General features: G+C 38.7%; 1 protein-coding gene across 4 annotated transcripts in view; it reads left to right on the top strand.

Annotated features, from left to right (window-relative positions):
* THUMPD3 (THUMP domain 3 tRNA guanosine methyltransferase) overlaps positions 1-23,047 on the top strand; it is a 25,252-nt gene extending 2,205 nt beyond the window's left edge. For 3 of the 4 annotated variants that reach the window (XM_040492077.1, XM_040492078.1, XM_040492079.1), the window contains exons 3-10: positions 1,474-1,551; positions 9,815-10,288; positions 13,304-13,434; positions 14,515-14,584; positions 16,871-16,986; positions 20,508-20,618; positions 21,189-21,312; positions 21,497-23,047. In XM_040492077.1, coding sequence (XP_040348011.1) covers positions 1,474-1,551; positions 9,815-10,288; positions 13,304-13,434; positions 14,515-14,584; positions 16,871-16,986; positions 20,508-20,618; positions 21,189-21,312; positions 21,497-21,646 — 1,254 coding nt within the window. In that variant the 3' untranslated portion in view covers positions 21,647-23,047. Of the gene's footprint in view, positions 1-208; positions 764-1,473; positions 1,552-9,814; positions 10,289-13,303; positions 13,435-14,514; positions 14,585-16,870; positions 16,987-20,507; positions 20,619-21,188; positions 21,313-21,496 lie in introns of those variants that run through there. The other variant, XM_040492080.1, reaches the window with a different exon arrangement.

Here is a 23,047-nt window from a genome sequence, read left to right as displayed (position 1 = left end):
AGAGAGAGGGAGACACAGAATCGGAAACAGGCTCCAGGCTCTGAGCCATCAGCCCAGAGCCTGACGCGGGGCTCGAACTCAGGGACCGCGAGATCGTGACCTGGCTGAAGTCGGAGCTTAACCGACTGCGCCACCCAGGCGCCCCATGTGACTTTTGAAGAAATTCTGAATATCTGCCAAACATCTTTGAATTTATTTACTTCGGCATTTAGCTGAAGTGTAGACTTTGGTGGTGAAGTGTATAAGGAGAGATTTTTCTTTTAATTTGTGTGAAAGAAATACTTGCTCAAAAGTAATTAGGAATCATTGAAATGGAGAAGTGAAGGTCAGCAAACTGCCATTCCACTAGAATAAAAGCTAACCATTATTTCATAACCATATAAGCATCATGAGAGCAGGAATTTTCTGAGTTTTTGTTTTGGCTGAAATCTCCCACGCTCTTAGTGTCTGGCATGTAGTAGAAATCCAGTAAATATTTGTGGGATGGATGGGAAGCGGATATTTTCCACCCAGTATCTTAGTACATAACCTTAGCAGCTTTGAGAAGATAGGTGCTATTATTATCCTCATTAATCGTTAGGCTTAGGGATAAGTAATTGGCCCAGGGTCACTCAGTTAGTAATCACAGCTGGAGCTCAAGCCCTGTGCTCTTAACCACTGCACAGGATACAGTGTACCGTAGGGAGCCATGAGAGAAATATACAGTAAAGCCCCACTTGACTGTCTTCATCTTTCCTTTCTCCCCCAAACCTGTGTTTCCCAGGTAACATTTTAAAGCTATCCTTCCATCTTCCTTTTTCCTTTTCTGTAGGAGTATAGAAGCTAATGGGGAACCCAAAACATGGGAGACTGGGGAGATGAGAAAAGTTAAAATACAAATTATAGGTATTACCTATTTTAAAATCTTTGTATTTAATTTTTGTATTTAAATTTGTAAAATGTGGGCGCCTGGGTGGCGCAGTCGGTTAAGCGTCCGACTTCAGCCAGGTCACGATCTCGCGGTCCGTGAGTTCGAGCCCCGCGTCGGGCTCTGGGCTGATGGCTCAGAGCCTGGAGCCTGTTTCCGATTCTGTGTCTCCCTCTCTCTCTGCCCCTCCCCCGTTCATGCTCTGTCTCTCTCTGTCCCAAAAATAAATAAACGTTGAAAAAAAAATTTTTAATTTGTAAAATGTTTATTTTTCAGAGAGAGAGAGAGAGAGCACATGTGCACACGAGCACGAGTGGGGGAGGAGCAGAGAGAGAGGGAGACACAGAATCTGAAGTAGGCTGTAGGCACTGAGCTTCAGCACAGATCCCCTTGCAGGGCTTGAATCCACAAACCGCGAGATCTTGACCAGAGCCCAAGTTGGATGCTTAACTGACTGAGCCACCAAGGCGCTCCCCTTCCCCATTTTTTTATTTAAATATTGATAGTTTGTGTGATTCAAAAGCTTTCTCATAAATTTGTTTCTAACATTTTTTTCCCTCCCCCAGGTTCATTGTCTGAGATCAGTTGATAACTTATTTGTGGTTGTTAAGGAGTTTAAAGATTACCAGTTCAAAGAAACGAAGGTGAGTTTTCCCACAGTAGCTGACTTTCAGTCTCTCCCCAAAGAGATTATTTCCACTTTTTGCATTCTAACATTTAGCATTACTACTGCTTTTATAATCTAGAATCCTGGGAGGCTTTTATAATAAAATTCAGAGATTGGTGGACAGTCCATCTCAAAAGTTGTTTTGAAAAAATCAATATTGTGGGTAGTGGACACAATGGATGGAAAGGCTCAAAAGGTACAAATTTATACCATGTAAAATTACATGGAGATGTAATGTAGAGCATTGACTATATATTATTTACATAGCATGTATAGCAATGACTATAGCTAAAGATACTGTGTTGCATATTTGCAAGTTGCTAAGAGAGTAGATCTTAAAAGTTCTCATCACAAAAACCATTTTAAAACTATGTGTGGTTACAAATATGAACTAGACATTGGTTGGTGATCCTTTCACAATATATACAAATATTGAATCATGTTGTATACCTGAAACTAAAATAATGTTATATGTTACTCTTCTTTCTAAAAAGATGAGAGAATAACAAAAAAACAAGTAAGTGAAAGTCAATATAGAAAAACATAAAAGTGTATAACAAATAAAATAAGTTGTGTGACTTTCTTAGCAAAAGATACATACCTTAGATTAGGTTTACTGACATACATGGTTTTAGAGTAGAATTGCTTCCAGGCTATGAATCAAAGATTAAGTGACTGAGTCGTCTACAAATAACACTTTCTCTCACAGTTCTTTCTTTTGTAGAACTGTTACCTTCTCTAACATCATATTTTGAAATATAGCTAATATGTAAATACTCCTTTACTTGTTAAGGCAACAGCTTTGTCTCCAACTTGTATTTAGCATCTGATTTCTAAATATTGATATGCTGCCTAAGTTGAAGTTTGAAAAAGAGATTTCAGTAAGGTCTTAGTATTTTTCCACATTATTTTTTAGTCAGGTTTCCAGAGTCAGATGCTTGAAAACTTTTCTATCAGTTTTATTGCTTATATTAGAAACACTGTGTCTTTTAAATCCATGATATACTGCCTGATTCTCTGATTTTTATTTATTGGCAACAGATTGATTTCCGAAGCATTATTCAATAACCAATCAAAGTGATGTGAACCCACAGCCTAGAAAAAATAAAAACAGACCTAAAAGATTTCCAATTGAAAATAGATTAAAATTTTATTAAGAATATAACTTTCAGCACTAGTAGTATAATCTTGCAGACTTCTGATAATCATTGTCAACTGAATCATGTCTATGAAACTAGACATAACAGGCAGCTGCTGAAAATTTTTGCTGCTTAGTATTTGGAAATTTTAATAGCTAATTCTATACATGAGTAAATGCTAACAGGCATTTTTAAAAACTATTAAATATTAAAAACCCTGTAAAGTTTCACTTTAAATTCTTGCCTTTATAGCATTATTAATATTTTTGTATTACTTTGTGCAGTTTGATCTCTAATTGGAGGTGAATTTGATACTATGTAATGGTTCTATATGAGCCAGCTTTGCAGAGTAGCCTTGTAAGTTAACTGCCAGAAGAGGTTGCTGATAAAGTCCCAAAAGAAGAGCAGCAAGGATTAAAGTAGATTTTCAGAACTATGCAAGAGCATATGTGTGACCATGAAAAATGATTTAGCCTTTCACTTTGAGGACTTATTTGCACCATGCCCCAGTAAAAGCTTGTTTTTAAATATTTGCTTCTTGGGACGCCTGGGTGCCAGCATCCCACCCTGGTCATGATCCCAAGGTCGTGGGATCGAGCCCTACTTCGGACTCTGTGCTGAGTGTGAAGCCTGGTTGGGATTCTCTCTCTCCCTCTGCCCCTCTCCCCTACTTTTTCTCTTTCTCTTTCTCTAAAAAAACAAAGCCAAAAGACTTTAAAAAGTAAGTAAATAAAGATTTGCTTCTTGCTTTTTGTTGACTGTCATTTTCGCTGTAGCATTATACTTTCCCATGTCTTATAAAAAGGCTTGATTAGCATCCTGATAGGTCCTTTCCTTTTTAAGTATTCAGATAATATCATGAATTGATTAACCTGTTTAAAAAAAACAAAAAGCTAACATTTGTGCTTTATATGTTTTTTTTTAAGCTAGGTAATTTAGGGGAAATTGTAAAGACCAAAAAGGATACGCAGTGGAAATGTTTGTTCCTATATCTCCATACAGTGCAGTTCCCTCCCTGGAGGCAAGAATCATTCCCAATTTCTTGGATATTCTTCTAGAGATATTTTATAAATATGTGCATTTTATTTACTTACGCAAATGAAAACATACCATACATACTGTTCTGTGCTGTGCATTTTCTCCTATATCTTGAAGAGCATGCCAATATCATCACTAGATTTCACTACATCTTAATTTAATCACCCCTATTTAGGACATCAGGTTTTTTCAGACTGTTGCTACTATGGTGGTTGAACAAATATCTTCTGTACATCCTTGCGTGTATTTAATCTGAGGGTCATTTTTCTTTCTTTAAGTTCCATTTATTTAATCTCTGCACATGTGGGGCTTGAACTCATGACCCCAAACCAAGAGTTGCACACTCTTCCGACTAAGCCAGCCAGGCACTACCTGTAGGGTCATTTTTCTCATTAATAAGATAGTTTAACCCTCCCCTCCTTCCTTTTCCCCCTGAAGTTTGTTTTTTTTTTTTCAACGTTTATTTATTTGTGGGACAGAGAGAGACAGAGCATGAATGGGGGAGGGGCAGAGAGAGAGGGAGACACAGAATCGGAAACAGGCTCCAGGCTCGGAGCCATCAGCCCAGAGCCGACGCGGGGCTCGAACCCACGGACCGCGAGATCGTGACCTGGCTGAAGTCGGACGCTTAACCGACTGCGCCACCCAGGCGCCCCTTCCCCCTGAAGTTTTATTATTCATCTTAGTGTTGATCTGTAGGCTTTAATTTCTATCCTTTAATCTCTTTTAATTTTTTTTTTATCTTTATTTTTGAGACAGAGAGACAGAGCATGAGCAGGGAGGGGCAGAGAGAGAGGGAGACAGAATCTGAAGCAGGCTCCACACTCAGAGCTGACGACACAGAGCCCGATGCGGTGACCTGAGCCAAAGTCAGACGCTTAACTGACTGAGCCACCCAGGCACCCCATACCCTTTAATCTCTTGGTGGAGGAGGATATCAGCATCTCCTCTTTCCTTTCGCCTCCAGCTACCTTCCAGTTTGTAATATTTAAGTATTGTCTGTAGTCATAATCCTAGTTTTCTTTTTATCACTTGAATGGCAGTAGTTCAGAAATGATTGTTTTTCACCTTTATGTTTGATGAATAGTTTAAGTATAAAATTTGGAGTCATGCTTTTCTTCCTGAAAAATACCGTAGGCTATGTTCATTTTCTTCTAGTGTTAAATGTTGCCATGAAAAATTTTTGAAGCTATCTTGATATTTTTCCCCCTTACTTGTTGCTTTTTTGATACTTTTGCTTCATGCCCAGATTTTACTTTTAATCTCTGAAGTCTCATAAATTCACCAGGATATGTCTCATGATAATTCCTTGTCAAGACATGTCAGTCTGTAGAGAAGTTCACATCCACATACATTTCTTGAAAGTTTTCTTGAGTTACTATTTTTTTTTATTAAGCTCTGCACCCAATATGGAGCTGGAACTCGTGATCCTGAGATCAAGAGTCACATGCTCCACCCACTGAGCCAGACAGGTGACCCTAAAATATTTTTTGTTTCATTATGTCAGATCCTTTTCAGAGATAAACCAGTTGTACATATGCAGGGTCTCCTGACTTTGTTTCATATTTTATCATTTTCTTTGTATACTTTTTGCTTATTTCCATTGTATTTGCTTTACTTTTCTCTACATTACTTACTGTGTTTTCATCAGTGTCTTTTATATGTGGTGCTTTCCATATGGTCTTCATTTTGCGGTGTTGTTTTTTTTTTTTTTTTTAATTCCACTTACTCTTTGACATCTGTGAGCTCCTGTTTCATCTTTTTATGGTGGCTTACCTCATCTCCTTTCCACTGTTGTATCTCCGCTTGGAGCTCTTATTTTACAAAGGTATTTCCTCATTACATTTTTTATTTTATCACAGTTTTTGAGGTTTTTTTGTTACTTATTTTTGAGAGAGAGGGAGAGAACAAGCATGGGTGGGGGAGGGGCAGAGGGAGTAAATCCCAAGCTGGCTCTGCGCTCAAACCCACAAACTGTGAGATCATGACCCAAGCTGAAATCAGGAGTCGGAGGCTTAACCGACTGAGCCACCCAGATGCCCCATTGGTCAAAGTTTTCAGCTGCTCTGTGGCAGTGTCTTTCTGGTCCCTGTTTTTGTCTGCTCCCTTTGTTTTTCTGTTTCTTTCCTCCTTTGTCCTTTCTTATGTTCATATAAGTGCTGTGCTGATAACTTTTGATGATTGGTCATCTGTGAATGAGGAAGTTCCTCTTGGACCTGCTATTGTTAGGAGGTTCTTCTGGGAGAAGCCAGGAACTGTTCCAGGCCAGCAAGAAATCCCCCTGCTTCACTGTGAAGTTCCTTCTTGGTTGTAGATGAATGAGTTCTCTCTTCCTTCCTTATTTAAATTTTTTTCCCACCCCTGCCGTCTCCCCTTCCTTCTTTTTTTTTTTAACAGCATTATTGAGGTATAATTTCCATACTATTGCATAAGTTCTTTTAACCATTACGTCTCTCTAGCCTGAAGGGATCAGCAGCTTCAGGGTTATTTACAGTGTAGAACATCTCTCCCCAGCTCTACCTCATCTACACTGTTTCCAGCAAATAGACCATGTCCATAAGATTCCTTGTTCAGCTTCCATTTCTCTCCCCTGTTTATTCTTGTTACAGATGAAGTTCAAGGAAGCTCCTTCTGTCAGTATATATACTTGCCCTGCTATTCCAAAGGAGAGTTTATTTTGCTACTTCTTTGTAGACTTCTCTGACCTTTGTCTGAGACCTTTGTCTGGTGTCTTCCTATACCTCTGTTTGGCCTTCACTGCACTTGGGAATCTTATGTTAGAATTGTTATATTATGGTTCAAGGTTATAGGTATCATATAGATTCTACTTTATCTATAGATAAAGTTGGTGGGGCACCCCAGTGGCTCAGTTGGTTGAGTGTCTGACTTCGAGTCAGGACATGATCTCAGTGTTCCTGAGTTTGAGCCCCGCATAGGGCTCTCTGCTGTTAGCACAGAGACTGCTTCGGATCCTCTGTCCCCCTCTCTCTCTGCCCCTCCCCCACTCATGTTTTTCTCTCTCTCTCTCTCTCTCTCTCTCTCTCAAAAATAAACATTAAAAAAACTTAAAAAGATACAGTTGGTATTTCTGTTGTTGGTGTTTAGAATGGTGTCTAGAGAAAGAAAGGGGCTATACTAGTGTTCTCCATTATATTAAATCTCCAATACCTGTAGATGCCTTTTATGGGGAAATAATTTGGTTTTTTTTTTGTTTTGTTTTGTTTTAATTTTTTTTTTCAACGTTTATTTATTTTTGGGACAGAGAGAGACAGAGCATGAACGGGCGAGGGGCAGAGAGAGAGGGAGACACAGAATCGGAAACAGGCTCCAGGCTCGGAGCCATCAGCCCAGAGCCCAACGCGGGGCTCGAACTCACAGACCGCGAGATTGTGACCTGGCTGAAGTCGGACGCCCAACCGACTGCGCCACCCAGGCGCCCCTATGGGGAAATAATTTGTATACAGAATTGAATTTGCCAAACCTGAAATTTACCATTATTTCATCAGGTTTCAAGTAGTATGAAAGCCTTCACTCACCTCATCCCCATTTCAAGTCTCAGTTCCATCAGTGAACACTGACCTCTTTCTAACTTGATGTTCAGTACCATATATTGTATATACCAGCACTCTGCAATAGAACTTTCTGATGGGAATGTTTTAGGTCTACTGTCCAGCACTAACCACTAGCCATTAGTGTGTGAAATGTGGCTAATGTGATTGAGAAACTGAGTTGGTTTTTTTTTTTTTTTTAAGTAACCTCTAAGCTCAACGTACAGCTTGAACTCATGACTCTCATGACTCATGTGATCATCACATGCCCTACCAACTGAGCCAGCCAGGTGCCCCTGAGCTTTTAATTTTAAATCATTTTAATTTCAATAGCTACATGTGGCTAATGGCTGCTGTATTGGATGGCATGGCTCTGCATCACACATTTTAACATTTTATCACATATTATCCAGCAGCTGTTTATTGAAAACCATTTGTATGCCATGCGCTGTTGTAGGCATGTGGCTTATAGAAGTAGTCAAGACAGGTAAGGTCCTTTCCACCCTCTTCTGGGAGAAGCTTTGATAGCGAACAAAACATAAATCTGGTAACTTCAGATAATGCTTAGCTCTATAAAGAGAATGGGAAGAGAATGACTTGAGAGGACTGCGTTATGAAGAGCAGGTCTCTCAGAAGATATGCCTTTTAAAATTTTTTTTTTTTTTCAACGTTTATTTATTTTTGGGACAGAGAGAGACAGAGCATGAACGGGGGAGGGGCAGAGAGAGAGGGAGACACAGAATCGGAAACAGGCTCCAGGCTCTGAGCCATCAGCCCAGAGCCTGACGCGGGGCTCGAACTCACAGACCGCGAGATCGTGACCTGGCTGAAGTCGGATGCTTAACCGACTGCGCCACCCAGGCGCCCCGAAGATATGCCTTTTAAATTACTATTAATAATGACTAGGCGAGGGGCGCCTGGGTGGCTTAGTCGGTTAACCATCTGACTTCAGGTCATGATCTCACAGTTTGTGGGTTCGAGCCCCATGTTGGGTTCTGTGCTTACAGTTTGGAGCCTGAAGCCTGCTTCGGATTCTGTGTCTCTCTCTCTGCCTCCCCTGCTTATCCTTTATCTTTCTCAAAAAGAAATAAATGTTACACAAAATAATGACAAGGGAGCCAGCAGTACAGAGACCATGTGAAGCAATTATCTTCTAAGTAGAGGTAAAAAGAACAGTCCTGAGGTGATGTAAGAGAAATAGGCAGAGGTCAGATTATATTGGGCTTTTTTTTTTTAGTTTTTTTTAACATTTATTTATTTTTGAGACAGAGAGAGACAGAGCATGAACGGGGGAGGGTCAGAGAGAGGGAGACACAGAATCCGAAACAGGCTCCAGGCTCTGAGCTGTCAGCACATAGCCTGATGCGGGGCTTGAACTCACAGACTGTGAGATCATGACCTGAGCTGAAGTCAAATGCTTAACCGACTGAGCCACCCAGGCGCCCCTATATTGGGCTTTTTAAGGAATTTAGATTTTTTTATGTGCAGTGAGAAGCTGTTGAGGGACTTTAAGGAAGGGAGGGACATGATCAGATTTACATTTTAAAAAGATGATTCTAGGGGTGCCTGGATGGCTCAATTAAGTGTCCAACTTCGGCTCAGGTCATGATCTCATGGTTCGTGACTTCGAGCCCCATGTTGGACCCTGGGCTGACAGCTCGGAACTCAGAACCCAAAGCCTGCTTTGGATTCTGTGACTGTCCCTCTCTCTGCCCCTCCCCTGCTCACGCTCTCTTTCTCTTTCTCTCTCAAAAATAATATAAACGTTAAAAAAATATATAAAAAGATGATTCTAGACGTTATTTACAAATTGGATAGATAGGTTTTTAACTGCTTAAGGTTGTTTTTACTTTTTTTTTGTGGGTTTTTTTTTTTTTTTTTTTTGCTTTGTTGTCCCTTTTAAAAACTATTGCTCTTTAAAAGAGTATTACTTTTAAAAGTAGTGTGGGGGCTCCTGGGTGGCTCAGTCAGTTGGGCGTCCGACTTCGGCTCAGGTCGTGATCTCGCAATTTGTGAGTTGGAGCCCCGCATTGGGCTCTGTGCTGACAGCTCGGAGCCTGGAGCCTGCATTGGATTCTGTGTCTCCTTCTCTCTCTGCCCCTCCCCCACTTGTGCTCTCTCTCTGTTTTAAAAAAAAAAAAAAAAAAAGTAGTGTGTTTACACAGCACAAAATTCAGAAGGAGGTCAGTCAGTAAGAGGTAAGTTGCCCTCCTTCCCCTGTCTTTACCCACCCACTTCTCCTATCCAGAGGTAATCGTTAATACTTTCTGACTGCTTACATTTTAATCTTGAAGCCCAACCTCTGATCTCCTATTCTATCTTGTATTATGTATTAGTGGCTTAATTTGTGTATCTTAATTTTCAATGAGATTTTAATTTCCTTAATTGTAGGCATTACCTATTTCCTCTTTTGTTCTGCACTCCTACCACCTCCAGCATCTATAGGCTGAGTAGAGATTTGTTCAATGAAAGTGGTGAGAGGTGCATGGATTTCATCATTCTCTGTCTTTCACAGGAAGAAGTTTTAAAGGATTTTGAAGAGTTGGCTGGGAAGCTTCCATGGTCAGAACCTTTAAAAGTATGGAATGTTAACACCAGTTTCAAGAAAAAAAAAACAAAGCGCAAAAAGATAAATCAGAATTCAAGTAAAGAGAAGATTGATAATGGACAAGGAGATAAAGCAGATGAGAGGGATGATAAAAAAGGATTCACCAACAAAACCTTAGATTCCCGTATCTTAGACTATTACGAAAATCCAGCCATTAAAGAAGAGATATCAACATTAGTAGGGGATGATTTGGCATCTTGCAAAGATGAGACTGATGAAGGCTCAAAAGAAGAAACTCCTGAGGTGCTGAAGTTTAGAGTCACATGCAACAGGGCAGGAGAAAAACACTGCTTTTCCTCAAATGAGGCTGCAAGAGATTTTGGGGGTGGTGTTCAAGATTATTTTAAGTGGAAGGCTGACATGACCAACTTTGATGTGGAGGTATGTGCCCCTGATTGTGATGATTCGAGAAGGCCATCACAGACACATAGCATTTTCAGACTAACCACTTTTATGGGCAGTTAAATTGCTACCACATAGCTAACAGGGTGTGGTTAATAAGAGCATGGGCAGACATCTTGATTCAGATTTAGAATCTACAACTGCATAACTTTGGACAAGATATTGTTTCTGAGCCTCTGTTTCAAAGGGAGCCAGTAATAGTATATACCTGTAAGTGTGTCCTGAAAGTTAAATGAGATAATACATTTTAGGGTTTTGGTGCAGTACCTGGTATATAGTAAGTGCTCAGTAGATAGATGGGAGTTATTAAGACTTGAGTTTTCTCATCTAGTACTTTTTACGTTATATGGACTTTCAGATTGTAAAATCCAACCAGAATTAAAACAGTTACTTTGTTTTTATGTGTCTTGGTTGTAGAGTTTTACTACTGAAAAGAAGTGGAGTACGTTTTTAAAGCAAACCCCAGCCTCTTACAAGGAGGTTGAGCGTCATTGCTCATTCTCATCCACAGCCAGCTCTTTATTAAATACTGCTAGATTGATACACTCACATGCCTCTTTTAGCATACTTACTCTTGATTCACATGTGGGCCATGCTTAGTAGCCTTTACAATCTCTGACAGCTCAAAAGGCCTCTAGCAGCCAACACTTTTTCCAAGAAGTCATTTTCTGTTGCTTTTGGGAAACTTGAATCTAGGCAAGTAACTTACTCTCTCTGTATGCTTTCCTTGCATATCAAATCAGAAGAATAATTCCCCATTCCTTTTTATCGTGTAATAGGTGTTATGAGAATGACTAGGCTATTAGTACAGTAATGTTGAAAAGTTAGCAGCAGGGATGGGGGGTGCAGTGCTCAGAGCTGCACTGCCTGGGTTCAAATCCCAACTTAAATGCTGTAAGACTTGGGGCAAGTAAGAGGACCTCTTTGTGCCTCAATCTCCTTATCTTTAAAAGGAAGATAATAATAATACCTGGCTCACGTGAAACTAATGTCACATTGTGTGTAAAGTATACTTTAATATAGTTTACAATATAGTTTACAATGTCAATAAAAAAAATAAATTAATTAAAAAATTAATTTAAATTTTTTTTTTCAACGTTTATTTATTTTTGGGACAGAGAGAGACAGAGCATGAACGGGGGAGGGGCAGAGAGAGAGGGAGACACAGAATCTGAAACAGGCTCCAGGCTCCGAGCCATCAGCCCAGAGCCCGATGCGGGGCTCAAACTCCCGGACCGCGAGATCGTGACCTGGCTGAAGTCGGATGCTTAACCGACTGCGCCACCCAGGCGCCCCCAAAAATTAATTTAAATAAAATAATTTAAATAAATTTTATTAATTTTAATTTAAATTAATTAAAATAAATTTTTAAAATAAATTAAAAAAAATACCTAGCATGGGGGAGCCCTAGGTGGTTCAGTCAGTTGAGCGTTTGACTCTTGATCTCCGCTCACGTCATAATCGCACAGTTCATGGGTTTGAGCCCCACGCTTGCAGTGCAGAGACTCCTTAGGATTCTCTCTCTCTGGCGCTCCCCTGTTTGCTTACTCTCTCTTCTGTCTCCAAATAAATCAATAAAAACTTACGGACGCCTGGGTGGCTCAGTTGGTTAAACGACCGACTTCGGCTCAGGTCACGATCTCACAGTTTGTGAGTTTGAGCCCCACGTCGGGTTCTGTGCTGACAGCTCAGAGCCTGGAGCCTGCTTCAGATTCTGTGTCTCCCTCTCTCTCTCCCCTCCCCTACTCACACTATGTCTCTCTGTCTCTCAATAATAAATAAATGTTAAAGGAAAAAAAAATTTTTAAAAATAAAAACTTAAAAAATACGTATTAAAAAAATATATGGTTTGGAGAGTGTGAATCTGAAATGAGGTAATGCATGTAAAGTGTATAGAACAATGTTTTGCACATAGGAAGTGATAGATAAGTGCCTATGCTGCTGCTATTGTTAAGATCATGTTGGGGCGCCTGGTGGCTCAGTTGGTTAAGCGTCCGACTTCGTCTCAGGTCATGATCTCATGGTTTGTGAGTTCAAGCCCCGCGTTGGGCTCTGTGCTGACAGTTTGGAGCCTGGAGCCTGCTTCAGATTCTGTGTCTCCCTCTCACTCTGCCCCTTCCCTGCTCATGCTCTGTCTCTCTCAATAATAAACGTTAAAAAAAAAAAAATTAAGAGAAAAGATCATGTTACGTGGAAGACTGGAGAACATTTTATTGTTATTGAATATATTTCACTGTGTGTTAGAAAAACAATAGGATAAAATAGTCACAGGCATGATTAAGTCATTTAAAAAAACAAAACAATAGGTGATAAAGCAAATGTGACACATTGTTAACAGTTGGTTAATCTAAGTGAAGGGTACATTTTATTTAAGAGTTCATTGTGCAAGTATTCTAGTAGTATTTCTGTATGTTTGAAATTTTTCAAAAAGTTAAAATGGATGTTAAGCCATAAACCTTCAAAATATGTTGGTATTGTAAAAATCCAGGGACTATCTGGTTATAGCTAACTTATAACGAATGAAAAAAAGATATTCTTTCTTTTTAATATGTATTTATTTATTTTGGAGAGAGAGCGTGTGCAAGCAGGGGAGGGCAGAGAGACAGAGAGGGAGACGCAGAATCTGAAGCAGGCTCCAGGCTCTAAGCTGTCAGCACAGAACCCAATGCAGGGCTCGAACTCACAAACTGTGAGATCATGATCTGAGCCAAAGTTGGACGCTTAACCGACTAAGCCATGTAGGTGCCCCAAAAATTAAAATAGATTTAAAAATTTGAAAGTGGTATAGACTAGATTATTTCATTTATATGAAGTTCAAAAAGAAGAAAACTAATTTGTGGTGGTAGTAGATTTTTATTTTTCTTAAAGGTTTTATTTTTAAGCAATCTCTACACCCAGTGTGGGGTTCAAACTCACAACCCTACGATCAAGAGTTGCATGCTCTAGCAACTGAACCAGTCAGGCGCCCCTATTTTATTCTGTCTTTTATTATAGGTTCTTTTGAACATCCATGATAATGAAATTGTTGTGGGCATTGCATTGACAGAAGAGAGTCTCCATCGAAGAAATATCACACATTTTGGACCTACAACTCTGAGATCTACTCTTGCCTACGGGATGCTCAGGTAAGAGAATGGGTTTGCCATCTAGATTAAAGTGACATCTTGGTTTTAATTTTCCCTTTATTTTATTTTATTTTTTTTTAATTTTTTTTTTTTTTAATTTTTTTTTCCAACGTTTATTTATTTTTGGGACAGAGAGAGACAGAGCATGAACGGGGGAGGGGCAGAGAGAGAGGGAGACACAGAATCGGAAACAGGCTCCAGGCTCTGAGCCATCAGCCCAGAGCCCGACGTGGGGCTCGAACTCACGGACCACGAGATCGTGACCTGGCTGAAGTCGGACGCTTAACCGACTGCGCCACCCAGGCGCCCCTAATTTTCCCTTTAAAACACTTTACTTTTTTGTGAAGTACTGTGTTGGATTTTGGTGGGTAAACAACAGGATAAAAAGGTAATAGTCTCTTTCTTTCTCTTATATCCCATGTTGATTCCTTGTGGTCCTGAAAATATCATTTAACTACTGTCTCAGCTTTGTTTTTAAATGTTTATTTTGAGAGAGTGAGAATGTGTGACCCACACGTGCCCGTGGGTAGGGGAGGGGCAGAGAGAAAGGGAGAGACAGAATCCCAAGCAGGCTCCATAGTCAATACATGGAGCCCTACTGTGTGGGGCTCAGTCTCACCACCATGAGATCATGACTTGAGTTGAAATCAAGAGTTGGACACTCAACCAACCAAGCCCTCTTAATTTTCTTGTTTTTGTTTTGTTTTGTTTTTAAGTTTATTTATTTACTCACAGAAAATGTGAGCAGGGGAGGGGCAGAGAGAGAGCAGGAGAGAGAATCACAAGCAGGCTCAGAGCCTGGACAAGAGATGTGATTCAAGAGCTGTGAAATCATGACCTGAGCCGAAGTCGGACACTCAACCGACTGAGCCACGCAGGCACCCCTATGTGTAATTTTTTTTAAGCTCTAGGATATAGAGTCAGCCTATAATTACAAATTGATTTTTAAAATGAATATTGATTGGTGTTACTTTATGCTAACATAATAGGTCCTTGATCTTACAGCTTCAGGAATAGTCTGTGTGAAAGTCTCAGCTATTGATTAAAGTCTTTTTATATAAGCTATTTTCTTTCCTATAGGCTCTGTGCTCCTCAACCTACTGATATAATAGTTGATCCGATGTGTGGAACAGGGGCAATACCAATAGAGGTAATAACTTTTCTTTACCTTTTAGATAAGCATGTGATATATCAAGTGTTTTGGAACTAATGGGCAAATTATGAAATCACCAGCATGGGGTCAGTGGACCTAAAAGTGTTAAAAGAAAATTAAAAAAAATAAAAAATAAAGAATTATAATAGTAAAGCTCGAATTTTTGTGTGGAGGATATAACCACCTATTACAACTAGCTAAGGACTGATAGATTATAAGTGATGGTTACTCCGTGGATTGCAGCAGAGGCTGATAATTACAAACTGGTGAGTCCCTTTTCTATAAAAGACAAGTTGGTAGACTTGAACAGAAAAGATATTGAAGGCATAAGCAATAAACTGGAGGAAGGTGTTTCATCTCTATAAAGTGAGATTATGCTTCTTAACCCACTTAGGTTCTTAGAGGGAGTAAATATAGTTGTAAAACAGAAACCTATGCATGTTATTTAGATTTTTTACGAAGTCTAACAAGGTCACACATCAAATGCTCTTAAATAGTTTTCAAAATTACTGATACTGAGAGGATTCAAAAACTGTAAAGCAAGGGATAGAAAGGCATTTTCTAAGTGGAGAATATTTAACAAGAGACTGAGTCTCCTTGAATCAGTATTATCTATACTTTTACAAATAATTTGGAAGAGGGTACTTCTGTTTAAAATTACTTAAAGTTATGATTCATGGTATGTTCTTACATACAGTATACTTAAAGCCAGCGGGAATATACTGAAGAAGATACACACATTCTGTGAGTGGGCAGAATCTGGACAGTCCAAAGCAGCCACAAAGGGAAAAATAATCTAAACTACAGTTAGAAAATGACATGTTTCATCTGGGAGTTGAAATTCCAGAAGGAAATCTTTAATAGTCTAAAAGACTACTATTTTCTGGTAGTGTGAGCTAGAGAAATTGACTCTCGCTAAAGAAATGCACACAGAGAAAACTCAGTTGCTGTGAAGAAAAATTCTGGGAACAAAGCAAAGTGTTATTCTCTAGCATTAAACCATGACGTGTCTATGTCTGAAATAGCATGGAAAGCCACAAAATGTCAAGAAATATACCACAGAGCTAGAGAGAGTCCAGAAGAGCCCCCCCTCCAGCTGAAAAAGATTAAAAAAAGATTGAGGCATTTCTACCTAAGAGTAGACATGAGGATGTCAATATTGAAAAAACGAAGCTGCTATATAATCAGAATGAATGAAGTATGAAAGGAATTGACAGGGTATGTATACAGAATTGTTCACCATAGTATAAAATACCTGATCTAGAGTACTCTTTAAAACTTTGTAAGTTCTATAAAATTCATCTCTTTCAAAAGAAGCTGAAAATCTAAACACATTTAGACCCAAAAAAATGAGTGTTGGGGAATCACAATCATCTGAAAGGTTTTCATCAAATTCTGAGGGTCCTTTCTACATCACCCTCAAGTGTGTGGGCAAAAGAAAAGGTGATGAAGCCTTGTGTCCGTGGATATGGGTTATTACTCTTTACAAAAGAAGAGTCCTAAATAGAGAGCAGAACTTTCATGTCAGACACCTTCTATTAATCTACCTAGAACATTGTTCAGCCTAGGGTAGTGTGTCACCTCCTTCCACAGATGAGATGTAAGATTGGTATTTATGATCTGTTCACATGTTTTTGACTTAACATTACAAAATCCTTTCAGGGATGTGGTGGTTGTCATTCAGAGGCCTGTGCCATGGTTATTACATTTTCTTTTGAAATTTTCAAATATTCTAATATATCAGATTCTATAAAATTCTGTGATCACAAAGGGTATAGGTTGGTCACTTTAATTTGGTTACATTTTCAAACCGTGTTTGTATTTTAGGTCTGAAATGCCTACTATGTGCCAGACATTGCTGGCTGAGGGATTGAATAAAATACGAGACTTGTCCTTAGGGAGATTCCTTGCGAAGCAGACGAGTACAGAAATAATTAAAAAGAAGTACAGTGGCAGAGTATGTACAAAATGCTTTGGGGTGGGGAGGCAAATGAGAGGCAGCTTGGAGAGTTGGGGTTGATGTGAGAGGGCATGACATTTGAACTAGGTCTTGAAAGATAGGTAGGAATTCAGCAAGTGAGAAAGAACAGAAGGCCTTTTTAAGCAAGGGGAATAGCAAAGTTCACAACATGCAGTGTTCTGTCACTTAAGAAAAGCATTGGGTTATTGGTTTGATTGTCTAGTTTATTGACATTCGTTGAAATTATTTTCCCTTTAATCATTTTTGGGTTTTTTTTTTTACAGTTTGCTACTTTGGTTTTAATATATACTATTGTCTTTTAGGGAGCTACTGAATGGTCTAACTGTTACCATATTGCTGGTGATAATAATCCGTTGGCTGTGAATAGAGCGGCAAATAACATCTCATCTTTATTGACCAAGAGCCAAATTAAAGAAGGGTAAAAATTTAATTTAAAAGATTTTGTACCATTTCTTAGGCTTACATAATCACTTTTCTTACCGACTTTATGAATTAATATCCCCAGTGCATGGTCATGGTGACATCCTCATAACCAAAATGAATACTATGAGACTCCATTAAATTTTAAAACCGTTTATTGAGGGGCGCCTGGGTGGCTCAGTCGGTTAAGCGTCTGACTTCGACTCAGGTCATGATCTCACGGTCTGTGAGTTCAAGCCCCGCGTCGGGCTCTGTGCTGACCACTCAGAGCCTGGAGCCTGTTTCAGATTCTGTGTCTCCCTCTCTCTCTGACCCTCCCCCGTTCATGCTCTGTCTCTCTCTGTCTCAAAAATAAATAAACGTTAAAATTAAAAAAAAAACAAACGTTTATGGAAAATAACTTAGAACATGTTTTTTTTATTTAACTATAATTTCCCCACCCTAATGCAACTATGTTTATTTCTGTCTTCTCTTTCCTTATTCATGTATCTTTTTTCCCAAATAGTGAAAGAATATTGTGTTGACTTATTTCAGTTTTTACAAATTTTCACTTTTAATATCTTCATATAGTCTGTTTTTAATAACTGCATAGTATTTCATTGTGTAGAAATACTACAGTCCATTTAGCCTTTCCTCTATTATTTGGCACTTTAAAGCAGTCTCAGAATTAGAAGAAACCTGAAAGCCATTTCCACAGTACCTGAGTGTTCTGTAGGAGATCCTGCCAGTGGCCTTCCAGTCCGTGTAACCATCTGTAATGACCTTCTCTGGAGGCTGTCAATTTGGTCTTTGCACAGCTTTGAGTGCTAGTCGTATCTTTTAGTGAACTGAATTTCTTTCTGTACCTTCTATAGACTTTTTGTAGTTCCACTGGGATCCATAAAGAAAAATCTTATCTCTGGGTCACACAGTGATTGACATCAGATATTTGAAGAGTTACTAAAACTCCCCTTCTTCCTGTCCCACTCCAAATCCACTCTTCTGCAAGCAAAATAGTCCAAGGTCCTTCTCCAACTGTATCCTTTTGATATCTGTGCACTGGAAGTCCATTGGCCTCTGGGAAATTTTGGTTTTTATCTGAGCTGTATGTTGTTACTGTATCTTAAGCCCTGGCTCACTACTCCAGATTATATTCAGTGCCACCACCTGTGCCAGCCTCTCACTATCCTTTTAGTTTGGGCCATCTATGGGAGAATTGGTTGAAATGCCACTTGGTTTTCTATTTATCATTAGAGGCCTCATCATAAAATTGTTTCTCTCGTCTCCTCTGCTGGTGCCCTTCACTTTCTTATAAAGTGGCAAGAATAGGTAGTGAGTGATCAGCAGATTTGTTCAAACATACAGATGCTCCACATTCTGAATACACGGCCCAGGGACATCATTATACCAAACCTAAAAACAGCTGCCTCCTTAATGTGAGGTTTCTGTTTGTAAGTGAAATCAGGGGTTTTAAAATACATATAGTCATTTGATGCAGATATTACTTACACATATTTATTCATGTATTATACCATGTATTTATTATACATGGTATGCCTCATATTGTTTTATGTCTGTATGTCAGTTATCCTCTTCTTTGCTATTTTTCCCCCTTTTAGATTAGAATCATCAGTGCTTCGTTTAGTTCTTTCATACACTGTTCTGTGAGTTTAGTTTATGCCTAATGCTTTTCATTCCTATTTCCTGTTGAGTTTTTTTAAATTTGTTACCTAAAAGCTTAAGTTACAGGCGATCAATGTTGTTGACCATATCCTATAGATTTTGACAATTCTCTATTTTTCTTTTTAAATTCCTGGTTGTGTACTTCTCTCTCTGATCTAGTTGTTTAGGGCAGTGCTTTTCAAACTTGAATGTTGCACATGAGTCACCTGGGGATCCTGTTAACTACAGGTCCTGATTTAGTAGGTTTTGCATGGGACCTGGGAGTTTGCGTTTCCTAGCAAGCTTATGGGTAATACTGATGCTGCTGGGCTGTGGTCCTACTTTAAATAGCAAGGGTTTAGATCATTTTTTTATACATAAGTAGTTGAAAGGTTTTATTTATTTTTTTTTTTTAATTTTTTTTTCAACGTTTATTTATTTTTGGGATAGAGAGAGACAGAGCATGAATGGGGAAGGGGCAGAGAGAGAGGGAGACACAGAATCGGAAACAGGCTCCAGGCTCTGAGCCATCAGCCCAGAGCCTGACGCGGGGCTCGAACTCACGGACCGCGAGATCGTGACCTGGCTGAAGTCGGACGCTTAACCGACTGCGCCACCCAGGCGCCCCAGTTGAAAGGTTTTAATTCATTTTTACATTTGTTTTATTGTGATGAGTTTCTATGGTACATTTTGTTTCATGTTTATCAAAATTTTCTTAGGGCTTAGTAGTCACCAGTTTTTTTTGAAATGTGATAAATATTTTTAAGCAAATTATTTCTTTTGTGTTTTCTGAATATTTTATCTTAATTGCTTTTCAGGCCCTCTGTACCTTGTCTATTCTACCTGTACTATTTGTATCAGTCTATCTAGATTTTTAATATTGTTTTCCTCATTTCTTATTTTGTTGCAGTTATTCGTGCCTGTGATTATAAGACTCATTTTTTTTTTTTAATTCATTCATTTATTTTAAGGGAGACAGCAAGCAAGTGGGGGAGGGGCTGGGAGAGAAAATCCCAAACATGGCTCAGATTCACAAATCTTGAGATCATCATGACTTGAGCTGAAATCAAGAGTCAGACGCTTAACCGACTGAACCATCCAGGCGCCCCAATACTGATATTTTCGTTATCTGTGCTTTTTTTTCTCCCCATTATGGAGTGAGTGCCTTTATTGTACATTTTAAGTTCTTCACTAACTCTGAATATAATAATTCATTTCTACTCATAATCCTTGAGTTGCTTTTAATTCTTAGCCTGTGCATTACTGTCTTTTGTGTTTTTTCATACCAATGGCTTTGACTTAATGAGAATTTATTTCATTTACTATAGTCCTTATCTTCTGTCATCTGTTTTTTCAGCCTTTTTCTTTGCCTTATTTTTTTATAGTAGAATACATGTTCTTTAATTTTCAAACAAGTATCTCTGTATCTACTAATTTTACATATCTGTTTCTTTAGGTCTCCTGTTATTACTACCTACACTTACCAAACTATAGAGGTGTCATCTCATAATCTTATTCCTGTGTGCATCGATGTTTTACATTCTCAGTTATATAATTTACTGCCTCATTACTGTTGCCATCTTTACAGTTCTTTGTGTTGCAATCTTGTTTACCCCTTTAGTTTTTCTTAAATTGTAGATGAAACCAGACATCTTTTGAAAACCAATCTTAACTGCTTTTTAAATCATCATTAGATTTTGTCATCATAAAAGTTTTATCACATGACTATGCGTTCTTCCGACATTCTGTTTTGAAATTTTTGTTTAAGTTAATGTTTGTCACTATCATTTTAGTAGCATTTTCTACTTTATATCAGTCTCTTCAGAAATGTTTTTAGATTTCATACTTCAGAGTAAGCATCTTTCCTTTGCCCCATAGCAAAGTGTCCTGGGGCTTGCCCATAGATGCTGTTCAGTGGGATATCTGCAATCTGCCATTGAGAACCGGTTCTGTGGACATTATTGTAACAGACATGCCATTTGGAAAAAGGTGGGACTTGGCTTTTAAAAGATTAGTTTTACCTTCACTTGTTAAACTAGTACTGAATTTGTCTTCTAAATCTGTTCATTTCTTTGAACTTATTCTATTAAGAATTATGAAATGATAAAACAAATTATATGATAGATTCACCCAATTTGTTTCTTCTGAGAACTCATGAAGTAACTACATTTTGATCTGACTGTCACAGGTTAATCCACTTCCTGGCCCATTGTTGGATTACAGGATACTATACAAAGGTTGAGGAAAACTTGGTTCTATTTCTCAGGATAAATGTTTTCTCATCATTGGTTTGGTTTAGATGTTTATTTTACTCATTAAGAGAACTACTAGAGGTGTCAAAAAAATTTTGTAGCCAGTTCATCTGATTCATTATTTCTAAGCAGTTTACTAAATCTGATCACTCATTTCATTGGCATATGCAAGTGAAGCTGTGGCTTCTAAAGGACAACTGTTTTGGCTTGAGAATTTTCTTACTGTAATGAGTTTTTCACTTCTCATTTCATGTAGTCCTAGTTGTTTATCTGTTAAGTGTTTGATTCACTGGACCTTCTTTTATAGGATGGGCTCCAAAAAGAGAAACTGGAACCTTTATCCAGCTTGCCTACGGGAGATGAGCCGCGTCTGTAGACCAGGGACAGGCCGAGCTGTGCTACTTACTCAGGACAAGAAATGCTTTACCAAGGTGCTGTAAATTAGCCCCGGAACTCACCCTGTGGCAGCTGTAGGATCTTTTAATTTAAACTTAGGGATATTAGTTTGAGTAGGATTTGTTTGCTCTTACCCCCCAGTTTCTTTCAACAAGACCTCTGGTTGGTCTATAAGCAGACTTTCCGCTAATTACTTCTGTGCTTTTTGTGTATACACAGGCATTATCCGGAATGGGACATGTTTGGCGGAAGGTGCATACCGTTTGGGTGAACATAGGGGGTCTTCATGCAGCAGTTTATCTTCTGAAACGTACACCTCAAGCTTTTGTTCATCCTGTAGAACAAAATGGGGAAAGAACTCCTTGGTGATGCAAAGAATAGAGATGGTTTATGGTATTTGTGCCTCTTGACACTGGGAATGTCAGCATGTAGTATTTGGTTTGAGAGAAAAATAGCGTTAATAAAATTGCAGATTAAATTGGTCGAAAGCTCTTCACCTTAATTAGCAAAAGGAATTGAAAGTCTTAAGCAGAGCTTTGGAGCTTTTTTGAAGGAGTAGCTAGGCAATTACTACTGAAAATGCTTTCAAGATCCAAAGGCTACTAAAATGCTCCGGGATTTGAGTTTCGAGTATTTCTTTTCAGGCTTCATAGCAGTTCCTATTTTCCATTGTAGCAGGTAAAAAGCTACCCTGGCTTAATGGAAAAGAAAAGAACATAATCAGAACATTTTGGGCCACACTGCATTGTCTATGCAGCTTTGCTCTTTAGTTTTTTGAGTTGGCTTTACCTCACCTTTAAAAAAATGAAGCATTTACATTTTGTGAAATAGTGTTGGCCCCATGACAAGATGAAATCTCACAAGACCAACTGGAAAGTTTACCATCTGCCTTACAAATTAAAATATGCATGTTATTGAAATCAATACATGAAAATAGAGGACTAGGACTGATTAAAGGAATGGCAGATATTTTACTGTTAGCAGTATAGGACATTGCTGTTGTAAACAGCAAATACACTGATGGGACCAACAAGCCAAACTTAATTTTTCTATCAGCACAGAAAGTCACACATTAACCTGCCAAAAGTATTTTTGTTTTTAAAATGACTGCAGACACACTGATGTATCTTTGAATTAAAAACTTTATGAGAATTCTATTTTCTCTTGGATCTGTATTCATATTTAGCTGTTTTTCCAGTTGCAGAAAACTGAGACAGTAGAAAATAAAAAGAACATTAAGTCCTTGTGACAGTGGTGCTTGCCTGGGACAAAGAGTGGTTGGGTACATGTGGGATTCTTTATAGTATTCAGAGTTTATTTGGGAGTTTCTGGCTGCATTCAGCCTAGATTTTCAGTGTCCTGTTAGTAATATATTAGTACTACTCATTCCCTTCTTAAATAGCTCATGTTCAGACACAGCACTTCTTTCTTTTGAAAGAGTTCACACTAGCAGCATAGCCAACAGCCCTAGTAGTCTGGTTTCTCTCTGATCTACTACCCCATACTTCAGAATGAATTAGAAATGAGACATTTATAAGGGGTGTGTATCCTAGACTGGAGTTTTTACTATCAGAATGCACAGTTACACTATTTTGGGTTCAACATAAAACAATCTTTCACATCTAATACACCATTTTAACGTCTGTTGGTCAGTAATCTGCAGAACTGGGAAAGTACAAGGGCCATATCTCTTGTCACCACTGTTTACCATGTGCCTGACATAGTACCTACCAGCGTGGGCATAGTTGCTAATAAACAAATATTTTTGCA

This window comes from Herpailurus yagouaroundi, unplaced genomic scaffold (genome assembly GCF_014898765.1).
Source record: "Herpailurus yagouaroundi ecotype Mexico unplaced genomic scaffold, PumYag 183, whole genome shotgun sequence".
Classification (NCBI taxonomy): Eukaryota; Metazoa; Chordata; class Mammalia; order Carnivora; family Felidae; genus Herpailurus; species Herpailurus yagouaroundi.
Note: the sequence above shows the minus strand (reverse complement) of the source record. Positions and strands in the feature narration are given on the sequence as shown.